Source organism: Erinaceus europaeus, chromosome 3 (assembly GCF_950295315.1).
Source record: "Erinaceus europaeus chromosome 3, mEriEur2.1, whole genome shotgun sequence".
NCBI classification, from domain to species: domain Eukaryota; kingdom Metazoa; phylum Chordata; class Mammalia; order Eulipotyphla; family Erinaceidae; genus Erinaceus; species Erinaceus europaeus.
Window position 1 is genome coordinate 142197882 of NC_080164.1, and position 12416 is coordinate 142210297.

At 39.0% G+C, this 12416-nt stretch overlaps 1 protein-coding gene across 1 annotated transcript in view; it reads right to left on the reverse strand.

The window, feature by feature from the left end:
* Positions 1 to 368: 368 nt before the first annotated feature.
* SRP72 (signal recognition particle 72) overlaps positions 369 to 12416 on the reverse strand; it is a 40921-nt gene continuing 28873 nt past the window's right edge. The window contains exons 13-19 of the mRNA XM_007523855.3: positions 10464 to 10559; positions 8372 to 8475; positions 8159 to 8236; positions 6884 to 7021; positions 5969 to 6006; positions 2963 to 3122; positions 369 to 1864 (exon numbers count right to left, since the gene is read on the reverse strand). Coding sequence (XP_007523917.1) covers positions 1687 to 1864; positions 2963 to 3122; positions 5969 to 6006; positions 6884 to 7021; positions 8159 to 8236; positions 8372 to 8475; positions 10464 to 10559 — 792 coding nt within the window. The 3' untranslated portion in view covers positions 369 to 1686. The remainder of the gene's footprint in view (positions 1865 to 2962; positions 3123 to 5968; positions 6007 to 6883; positions 7022 to 8158; positions 8237 to 8371; positions 8476 to 10463; positions 10560 to 12416) is intronic.

A 12416-nucleotide genomic window follows, 5' to 3' on the forward strand; every position in this document is an offset into this window, starting at 1 on the left:
TATTGTTGTTGATGATGATGTCGTCATTGTTGGATAGGACAGAGAGAAATGGAGAGAGGAGTAGAAGACAGAAACGGGGGAGAGAAAGATAGACACCTGCAGACCTGCTTCACTGCTTGTGAAGCAACTCCCCTGCAGGTGGGGAGCTGGGGGCTTGAACCGGGATCCTTATGCTGGCCCTTGCACTTGGCACCAGGTGCGCTTAACCCACTGAGCTACCACCCGACTCCCAAAAGGAATTCTTAATAAGTCTACTAACAACTGTTCCTGTAACGGGGTATTATAATCCAGGGGAATAAGTATCTTTCACTTTTACCAAAAGACTTGTCTCTGAGAGCTTAAAGAGTATTATGCCATAATAAACCACATATATTTTAACAATCTTTTATTTTTATGCCACCACAGATTCTGCTTGTGCTAAACAGAAAGGAAGCACCACATTTCTTACTCTTGTAAAGGAGGAGTCTCAAAAAATATTTAAAGTTTTAGTAGATATGTTTAGAGTCAAACACAGCAGCACTTTATCAACAAGGATGGAATAATATGATCACAGGAAAATCCTCATAAATCCAAACCCAATGCTACAATGGGTAGCATAAGATGAATATTAACAAGGGTGAACACCCCAATGTGTGTTTCAGCAAGTCAATGGGAAATTGGCTTGTAGGCAAAGAAAGACCAGAGCAACACTACCACCACAAACTAACTGTAAAATACTTATTTTGAGATGGGTAATGGTATTAACTAGAATGGTATCTAACAGTTGGGCCAAACAAGTCTCTTAAGTTTTAATGCTGCCTGCTATTGTACTCTGATACTCATTTTCTCCCTATACAAGAAGTCAATGTTCGTGCTCTTGATAGGGGACATCAAATCTTTTTGACTAAGAGAGTTTAAATACATGTGCCTTTAGGGCACTGGGTCCAAGAGTCAACTCTATAATAAATTGGCATATTTTCCTTTAATGAGTTCTGTAATGGTGCTAAATCAGACAGGGAGGCACAAGTGAGTCCTAGTATGTGTGTGTGCACTTACATAGTTGTATAAACATACATGTGCATATACTTTATTTAGTTATAAAATGTATCCCATATTCCTCTATCACATAACAAAGAATTCATGGGTGAAATGAAGACATTTAGCTTTCCTGTGGTCAGTTATGTAATGAAGAACAGTGTGTTAAAAAAAAGGTCCCTTTTTATCACATGATATTTCTAAAATATTTGGAATACTCAGAAGATTCCACTTTTAGGGTTCCAAGGCCTCCTATAAGACATAATTTAGAGTGGAACTTGATAATAACAATTATCTTCAAACTATAGGTGAAATACAAGTATTTTTAGTTTAAATCCCAGAAAACTTTCGCTAATATACTTTATTTGTAAAACTCCCAAACCAGATCAGCACACAATGAATAAGGACACAGAAGATACCAAGGCAAGTAAATACCAATTATTTTTGAGTACTCATCATCTGTGCAAAGCAGGTAGTACAAATAGATCTTATCTGATTAGGCAGAGTTTGAAGATATTTTCTTGTGTGAAACACATGAAAAGTAATTTTATGAAAATCAGGGAATGAGTGGGGGAGCAGCCCTGTGCTGCTTGCTGTGTGTCTGCATGCCTAGTATCTAGCCTAGTATCACTGAGGCTAGTTTACAAAGAGCTGCCACTGATAATGTTCTAATCACCAGCCACCTTTTCCACCTTTCTTCTTTTTCTGTTGCTGTTTCTTTTTTGTTGCTGGAGCCCCTGCAGGCTTCTGGTGTCTTGGGGGTATGATGTTACTTGTGGACGCAGACACTGTCGCAGCACTGCCAGGTCTTGGGGAAGTGGGTGGGCTGCTCACACTTTTACTGGCATCCCTGAAATCATAAACCAGAGAGGAAAATGTTGGTCATATATAACAAAGAAAATGGCAATAAAAATATATGCACTTTAATGTCATTTCTTACTCCTAATAACCTCTTGCAAAATTTCTTTTAAGTGGAGCTGCCAATTATCAAGACATTTTTCTTTTGAATAAAATCTTACAGCTTTATAATTCAAGATGAAGGAATAATATAGGGTACATAAAAAAATTACTATTATTTTAATTTTTAACCAGAACACTGCTTACAGTGGCGCTGGGGATTGAAGCTAGGACCTTGGGGCTTCAGGCATGAATGTCTTTAGCATAACCATTATGCTCTATCTCCCTAACTCTATATGCTAATTTTTAAAAAGCTTAATATATAAAAATATTTAAAGAACCTATAACCCTACCATGTTCTTTCTTTCTTTCTTTTTTTAAAAAAGATTTTATTTATTTATAAGAAAGATAGGAGGAGAGAGAAAGAACCAGACATCACTCTGGCACATGTGCTGCCAGGGATCGAACTTGGGACCTCATGCTTGAGAGTCCAAAGCTTATCACTGCACCACCTCCCGGACCACTGCCCCTACCATGTTCTAATACTTCTTTCTAGCCAGGCTATTTATATATGTTTGTTTATCTACATATTTAGCTTAATGGTTTAGTGTACTCAGTTTTTGTCTGAAAGTACTGGTAATCCAATATTTACAATACAATCCTATAGTCCTAGTACATATAATACAATCAACCCAGAAATACTGCATTTTTCTCTCCTTTATACAAGCATATTGCAAAACGTATGCCAAAGATATCTAACTATATTTCTTATACTTAAAACAAGCCTTACTGAAAATGCTGAGTCATTCTCAGAAAGAGTCAATTTGGGCTGAGGAGATAGCATAATAGTTATGCTAAAAGACTTCTATGCCTGAGGCTCCAAAACCATAAATTCAATCCCCAGCACTACAGCACTACTGTAAACCAGAGCTGAGTAGTGCTCTGGTTGAGAGAAAGTGAGAGGGGGAGGGAGAGGGAGAGAGACAGACACAGAGACACAGACAGAAACCAATATATGCTGAATGACCTCAACTGGCAAGCAACGACTTACAGTTCAGATGAAGCTCCTGCAGTTGCTCCCTGGGTTCCTTTTCCAATCTGATCCTTCTTTTTACCCTTCTTTCTTCCTCGGTAGTAAGAACGTTCTCGCATTGGTAGCCATCTTTCTGGATCTGGGGTCACTTTGGGGTCATAATTTTTAGGTAATTTTCCTGTATAACAATTGATAAAGGAGACAACAGTCATGTTTTTTTTTTTTTTTTTAATTTTTTATTTAAGAAAGGATTAGTGAACAAAAGCATAAGGTAGGAGGGGTACAACTCCACACAATTCCCAACACCCAATCCCCATAACCCACCCCCTCCCCTGACAGTCATGTTTTTAAGACAGCTGAAGCAGATACGCCCAAGCCTACAAGTAAATTACTTTAAAACTGAAAAGGGGAGAGTCAGGCGGTAGTGCAGCGGGTTAAGCGCATGTGGCACAAAGCACAAGGACCAGCATAAGGATCCTGGTTCCAGCCCCCACCCACCCACCTGCAGGGGAGTCACTTCACAGGCAGTGAAGCATGTCTGCAGGTGTCTATCTTTCTCTCCCCATCTCTGTCTTCCCTCCTCTCTCCATTTCTCTCTGTCCTATCTAACAACAATGACAATAACTGTAACAACAATAAAAAACAAGGGCAACAAAAGGGAAAATAAATAAATATAAAAAAATAAAAAAAAAAACAAACTAAAATACCTAGTTCACTTGAATAGTGTGCTACTTGGCCATGTGCATGTCCTAGGCTCTTCTTCTTTTTTTTAATATTTATTTATTCCCTTTTGTTGCCCTTGTTTTATTGTTGTAGTTATTACTGATGTCATTACTGTTGGATGGTGGGGAGCCGGGGGCTCGAACTGGGATCCTAACCCTTACGAAGGTCCTTGTGCTTCGCGCCTGCTGTGTTATCGACCAACTCCCACACCCCAGGTTCTAACCCAGTTCCCATCACAATGAAGCAAACTTTGGTGCTATGGTCTCTTTCCCTTTCTCTCTGCCTATATCTATCCAAAAACAAAAACAAAAACTGAAATAAGTGTTGGAGAAAGCCTAGTTTGTATAATCTAGTAGAGGAAAAGGCCTTTCTAAAAAATTTTTTAATTTTTTACTTGGTACGACAGAGAGAAACTGAGAGAGAGAGAGGTGGAGAGAGGGGTGATAGGTAGCATCATGGTTATGTAAAGAGACTCTTATTCCTGAGATCCAAAGTCCTAGGTTCAATCCCCTGCACCACTATAATAAACCAGAGCTGTAAAGTGCTCTGGTTTAGAAAAAAAAAAAAAGAGATGGAGAGAAAAACACACCTATAGCACTCTCTGTTTCACCACTCTTGATGTTTCATCCCTGCAGGTGGGGGACCAGAGGCTTGAACCTGAATCACTGTGCATGGCAATATACGCGGATATCTTCGCCCACCCTGTTCAACGCTTGACGTCTCGTCATCCAATCCGGTCTCCTACGCCTACACTGAACTTCTCTGTTCCAGACTCTTGGAAACAGAGTTGGCAGTCAGCTGAGGTAAAGAACAAACACCTCATCACAGACCCCTGCAAGCGTCAACCCGGCTTTGACCTAGCACGTTATGATTGGGCCCTCCTCAATCGCTATGGAACAGGCCATGGCCGGTGCGCTGCTATGTTCCATTGCTGGGGAGCCAGAGACGACCCGAACTGCCCCTGCGGCTCCAGACAGACTATGACCCACATAGTCAACGACTGCCACCTCTCCAGATTCAAAGGAGGTCTCGAAACTTTACATCAGGCTCAGCCTGACGCTGTTGACTGGCTACGGAAGAAGGGCAAACGCTAGAAGAAGAAGACTGTGCATGGCAATGTGTGTACTCAAGCAGATGTGCCATTGCCCAACCCAAAAAGGTATTATTTTTTTAGCATGAGTATAAATTCAGAAGGCATAAAAGATTTTATAGATTACAAATTTTCATTTGATGAAAGATTCATTTTAAGGGAAATGATAAAACAAAAAACTGTATATTATGTAACAGTGTATTAAGATTCTCAGTATATTGGGTTGTCAAAAAAGTCATGATGTATTTTTGTACAGAAAAACAGAATGGAAAATCAAGAGAATGAGCCTTTCTTTCTTTAGTGTGATTTGCTATATGTTATCAGTAGACTACAAAAGAAAGAGAAAGAAGGAAATGAAGGAAGGGAAGGAGGGAGAGAGGAAGAAAAGAAGAAATGCTCATTCTTGCCACAGATTATAAAGCATAGCCTAAATCAATCAATGCAAAGCATTTCCATGGTTAAGGGTTCAGGGTTGGACACTGACCTATGTCAGCCCAATCAGATAAATGGGAAAAGAAGTCCTCTGTGCTCTGCTGGATGTAAAGACAAGTATATAGCCCTACCTCTAACAAATATCCGGTGATTCTACCAAGGTTCAATTTTATGTATTGCAGAACAAAGAGATACAACAATAATAGGATTGGCCAACCTTTCTTTACGCTAAATCTGCTGTAAACAGCAGATTTTCTTAAGTAAGTTTTCATAGATCAAAAAAAAAAAGGGGGGGGGACTGTAATGTACTAGAGTTTGGCATATCATTTAATGCTATCAGGTAAATTTCACTTGAACACACTTTTCCAAGATTTATTATTTTTTTATATTTATTTACTCATGATTAAGAACAGAAGAAAGAGAGTAAACCAGAGTATCACTCTGGCATATGCGAGGACAGGGACCAAACCAAGGGCCTCAAGCCTGCAAAGCAGGAAGTCTATCTGTAGCGCCACCTCCCAGGCTGCCATCTTTCATTTTACAGATGACAAACTCAAGTAGATATGAAAGGCACCTACTCAGCCACAGAGAAAGAGCAATGTCACTAAGCAACAATTTGAATTCAGCAGTCAAACCCCAGATATAGAATTAAAAAATGTTACCCTTAGTTGAGACAAAATTATTATTCAAAAATATAATAAAAGCAACATTATGCTTATAGCTAAAGATTTCTATTTATGTAGAAAGGAACCTGAAAATTGGGGATGGGGAATCCTTACCTTTCTTTTTTTTCTTCTTCTTTTTCAAATCTCCCTGTCTACAAAGAGAAGAAAAGTCATTACCATCACTGTAATAAAATATTTACAGAGCATTAAAGGCATGTAAAAGAGCGAGCTGAACATTTTACCATAAGGCAATTAAGGCTTGGTACTGGGGGAAAAAAAAGACATGGTGCTGGCTTATCAGAGATATAAATAGCTAGGGTATTAAACTGGGTATTAAACTTCATATACTCTAGTTTTTGAAAGGTAGTTTAAAAAAACTGAAAGGGGCAGAGTCTCATCATTCCATTGTTAAAAGTCTTTTGGGTAACCTGAAGGATAAAATGTAATCATAAAGGATCGCAAAAATAGCTCACTTGGATAGTGTGAACTATAACAGAACCAAGTTCAAGTGCAATCCTCACCGCATTAAATGCAGTTTCAGTGGTGTGGTTCTTCCTCCACCCCCTCTCTGCTTCTCCAAAAAAATAATCATCCTGGTACAATGTCATATGAGAATGCATTATTATTATTTGCCTCCAGGGTTATTGCTGGTGCTTGGTGTCTACACTATGGATCCACTGCTCCTGGAGGCCATTTTTTCCATTTTTGTTGCCCTTGATGTCATTATTATTATTGTCATTGCTGCTGTTGTTGTTGGATAGGACAGAGAGAAATGGAGAGAGGAGGGGAGACAGAGAAGGGGAGAGAAAGATAGACACCTGCAGACCTGCTTAACTGCCCATGAAGCAAACCCCCCCCCCACAGGTGGGGAGCCAGGGGCTCAAACTGGGATCCTTACATCAGTCCTTGCGCTTAACCCATCATGTGCACTTAACCTGCTGAGCTACTGCCCTGCCTGGAGAATGCATTTTTCATTTCTTATACAATTTAAAATCAGCATTAGTAAATGTTACATTAAAATAATAATACCCTTGATCCTTTGGTTGACTATCTCCAGTAACTTTTCCACCCTTCTTCCGAATGTACGTAGCACCAGGAGAATTTTCAAGAGCCTCAACATCTACTTTTAGAGACATACTATCAGATGAAGGCAGGTGTTTACTAAGACTGAGATCAAACAGAAGTTTAGGAATTTAACATATATACAAATATATATATATATATACACACACACATACACACACACACACACATATGTCCGCTAATCTATGCCATAAGGTTTTTTTTTTGGGGGGGGGGCTGGGGAAAGAGTGTAATAGTTATGCAAAAGACTTTCATGCCTGAGGCACCAAAAGCCCCAGGTTCAATCCTGAACATGCTCTAGTTTTTCTCTCTGTGTCTCTCTTATTGAAATAAATTTTTTTTTTTTTTAAAAAAGGGCTTTTTATGCTTTTTGTCAAAATCTGAAAAATTTCTAAATCTTTCATAAGATGTGGCCTGGGAGGTGGTGCAGTGGTTAAGGTGTTGGACACTTAAGTGTGGGATCCCAAGTTTGATCACATATATGCCAGAGTAATGCTCTGGCCCATATGTGTGTGTGTATATGTGTGTGTGTGTGTGTGTGTATTAATGCAAAATATAAATATTTAAGTTTATATTAAATAACAAATTAGAAAATATAAGGTCATATCTGTATATATCTGAAAGTAGAATTTGAGAAAAGGGTCAGTCAGGTCATATATTCCTTAATTCAGTGATGTACTTCAAGGTGGTGGTAGAACAAAACTTTTGTAAAACATCTGTCAAGAGTATGGAACAGTGATTGGCTCCCTGTAAGTTGTGACTTGTTGATTAGCATCTATCACTCTACCTCACATTAGCAGTAACCACACCCATACCGGAGTAGTAAAGATGGTACAAAACTCAGACAATCAGGGCACTGAATTCTTCTGTAGTGAGCAACTGTCTGAAATGGGCATGTGAACTACTTTCATTGCATCAGAGTCTTTCAGAATTATATACATCTCTCCAAGTGAAACATGCTTTCTCTTTTCTCTTTTTTGTTTCTGGCTAGACAGGAACCTAAAGGAATGAACATAAGTTACATCTTGTTAACTTCGTTTTTGTTTCTGTAACCCAATATGGATGAATCACAGAATTTCTTAGTTATAATGACCACTATGCTCTCATTTTTGCTTTTAGTGGTTAGAGTGGAGCTAATGTTGAAATTTACAACAGAAAAGGCTCTGGTCAAAACACATCACAAAAATGTAACACGCCACTTGGAAGCTGTCAAAAGGATACGCTTTTGCTTTCTCCGGATCTACAAGTGAATAAGCAGAAATAAGCTGCGCCAGAGTGTGAATATCTTTTGGATTTTGTCTGAAAGAAGATATGAAAGAGTTACTAAACAGTTTATAAAATCAGAGAAAATAATGTAACAGCAAAAATAATTCCCTCATATCAAGTAAAAACAATGAAACTCGGATCTCTGTATTTCCACCTTTCAGAGCTTACTTCCATAGCTGTTCTAGGTCACTAATTGCCTCCTTCTTTCGTCCATATTTGAGTTTGAAGTTTGCAGCTTCTCTTATCAAAGACAAGTGAGCAGGAGATTTGGGCTTCAAATTCAATAAAAAGAGGGAAAAAAAGTTTTAAGTTAGATAGCCAGCAAATTCAATAAAGTTATATTCATTCAGTCTTTGAAATGGACTTATTCATTAAATTCATCTTACATTTAAAAAGTTATTTATTTTTGAAGATTTATTTATTTGTGATAAAAAGAGAAAGAGAGAACCAGAACATCGATCTGGCATATGCAATGCAAGGGATCAAACTCAGCACCTCATGCTTGAGGGTCCAAAATTTATCCAATACACCACCTCCCAGGTCATCTTACATTTACTGGATGCATCAAATAAAAATACTCATACACACACATACAGAGAAAGGAGTAGATAAATTAATGCAAATGACTAAACAACTTATGAATTTGAGACACAGCCAATTTAACCTAGATTATTTTTAACTATAGACATTTTCTATAATCAAATCTTTACAAGATGTTACTGGTTTTCAAACATTACTTTAATGTAGTATTTTCCCAAACACTGACATTCTTCTGTTAGTAATATTTCTTTCTTTCTTTTTAAATTATTATTATTATTACTTTTTATTGCCACCAGGGTTACTACTGAGGCTCTTGGTACTAGAATTACTAATCTGTTCCTGGTGGTCATTTTTTCCCTTTTTTCCTGCAGACACATTTCACCACTTGTGAAGTTTCCCCCCTTCAGGTAAGGTGTCTAAACTCAAACCCAGGTCCTTGCACATGGTATTATCTGGGTACACCACCATGCAGCTTCTCCTTTAGTAATATTTCTGTAAGTATAAATGTCACCATGGAACCAGGGAACCAGGGAAACAGTCTAATGGGTATGCCTGAGGCTCTAAGGTCCTAGGTTCCATCCCCAGCATCACCACAAACCAGAGTTGAGCTGTGCTCTGGTTGGTCTCTTCCCCCCCTCTCCACACCAAATAAAACATTTAAAACAAAACGTCAACCTGTGTGTCTGTATGGTTATACATTAGATTTGCCTATGCAAAAACCCATATTAAAGAAAAGTGTAAATGTTCCTTTTAATGCCAAAACACAACATAGAAATATTCCATGTTCTATTGTTCAACAACTATGAACCATGGAGCTCTCTAGTCATTAAAGATGAATCAATAAATAAATGAATTAAAAATTAACTAATTAGTTTTTTACTAGAGCACTGTGCAGTTCTGACTTAAAGTAGCCACAGACTCAACCTGAAAGCTTGAAGCATCAAGTATGAAAGTCTTTTGCAAAACCACTGTGCTATCTCTCTGGCCCAAGATGAGCTTTCAAATGCAATACTGTACAATAAATGATTTTTCTTGAGGTCACACACACACACACACACACAAATCATAACTGAGCTATTACTTCATCTTGTAGCCACTTCTTACTCCAAATAAATTTAATGATATTTGTACATGATGCATTTGAAAAAATTAGTGACAGTGGCCCTAGAGGAGGTGCAGTGGATAAAGCACTGGACTCTCAAGCCAGAGATCCCAAATTTAAATCTTGCCAGAATGATACTTTGGTTCTCTCCTCTTCTGCTTCTTCTCATCAATAAATAAATCCAATAGCATTCATCCTTCAAAGAGAGTCGAATGTTCCAATTCTCTTACATTTTGACTTCATGACTACAACTTTGAGTTTTTGTATATAAACTTGCCTACGGTTTTTTCAATGTTTCCTTTTATATATGTAAAAAAAAAAAATGTGGCGCCAAGCACAAGGACTGGAGTAAGGATCCTGGTTTGAGCCCCCGGCTCCCCACCTGCAGGGGAGTCGCTTCACAGGCAGTGAAGCAGCTCTGCAGGTGTCTCCCTTTCTCTCCCTGTCTTTCCCTCCTCTCTCCATTTCTCTCTGTCCTAGCCAACAATGATGACATCATCAACAATAATAACTACAACAATAAAACAACAAGGGCAACAAAAGGGAATAAGTAAATAAATATTAAAAAAAATTAAAAAAAAAAACATGCCTCCATAAGACTTTACTTCATTTAGTTACCTGATGGTTTTGATACCACTGGATAGCTTGTGTGAAAACCTCAATGGCACTATCAATGTCTTCTTCGTGGCTATACATGGTTACTAATGCAGATACCTGTCCAGACAAAGGTACAAATTAGTTTTTGAATAAAATTCCCCTTTTCCTCCCAGAGTAAGCTTTCTGAAAATGAAAAGCACTGAGGAAATATCAAACAAAAGTTGATAAGGCTCTCTGCCAGTACCATCTTACTATAAAATTACCATCCTTATAGGTTTTTCTAACTAGAAATACCATAAATGGACAAAAGTAAATACAAAAGTATAGCAGTATACAAAGTGGTAGGGGGGGAGTCAAGGGGTAGTGCAGTGGGTTAAGCACATGTGGCGCAAGGACTGGCGTAAGGATCCTGGTTCAAGCCTCTGGCTCCCCACCTACAGGGGAGTCGCTTCACAGGCGGTGAGGCAGGTCTGCAGGTGTCTGTCTTTCTTTCCCCCTCTCTCCATTTCTCTCTGTCCTAACAACGAGGACATCAGTAACAACAATGATAACTACAACAATGAAACAAGGGCAACAAAAGGGAATAAATAAATAAAAGAAAAATTTTTTTTTAAAAAAAGTGGTGTGGGGAGTCAGGCGGTAGCCTAACGGGTTAAGCACACATGGTGCAAAGCGCAAGGACCAGCATAAGGATCCAGGTTCTAGCCCCCGGGTCCCCATCTGCAGGGGAGTCGCTTCACAGGCGGTGAAGCAGGTCTGCAGGTGTCTCTCCCCCTCTCTGTCTTCCCTTCCTCTTTCCATTTCTCTCTGTCCTATCCAACAATGACATCAATAACAACAACAATAAAAAGTGGTGTTGTGGGTGGGTAAAGAACTGGACTGTCAAATCTCTCATCTTTTAATCTTCGAGTTCTGTTTCTTCTTTTTCAGAGTGTAATTTAAAAATGGGAGTCCTTTCCTAACAGCCTTGAAATAAGTTATTGTAGAGATGGAAGCAATGGGGCTGGGGAGACAGCATAATGGTTATGCAAAAGCCTCTTGATGCCTGAGATTCTGAGGTCCCAGGTTCAGTCTTCAGTAGCACCATAAACCAGAGCCTAACAATGCTCTGCTGTCTGTCTTACCTTCCCCCTTTCATTACATAAATAAAGAAAAGTAACTTTAAAAAAAAAAAAAGGCAGATACAATGAAAGATTTCCGGGGCTGGGAAGTGGCAGGCACACCTGGTTGGGCACAGAAGTTACAATGTTACAATCTGGTTCAAGCCCCCAGTTCCCACCTGGAGAAGGAAAGATTCATTAAGTGGTGAAGCAGCAGGTATCTCTCTGTCTCTCTATATGCCCCTTCCTCTTGATTTCTGGCTGTCTCTATCAAATAAATAAAGATAATAATAGTAATAATAAAATATTTCCTAAAGTGTTAACATTGTGATTTCCCACTCATTGTTCAATCCGCAGAATCACAGTGTTGTTCTAGCTCTCTTTCCCTCCACTTTCTCACTAAAAAATAAATCTTAAAAAATATATACAGCAGATAACCTCACCAATGTGTCCTGATGCCCCAAATCCCCAGAGGGCTGCCCCACTAGGGAAAGATAGGGACAGGCTAGGAATATGCATCGAACTGCCAACACCCGTGTTCATCGGGGTAACAATTACAGAAGCCAGACCTTCCACCTTCTGCATCCCATAATGATCCTGGGTTCACATTCCCAGAGGGATAAAGAATAGGAAAGCTTTCAAGGGAGGGGATGGGATACAGAGTTCTCATGGTGGGAATTGTGTGGAACTGTACCCCTTATCCTATGGTCTTGTCAATATTTCCATTTTACAAATAAAAAGGGGAAAAATATGTACAAATGTAGGGGCTAGGTAGTAGTGTACCTGGTTGAGCACACACATTACCATGCATAAAGACCCAGCTTCAAAGCCCCAGTCCCCACCTGCAGGTGAGAAGCTACATGAGTAGTGGAAT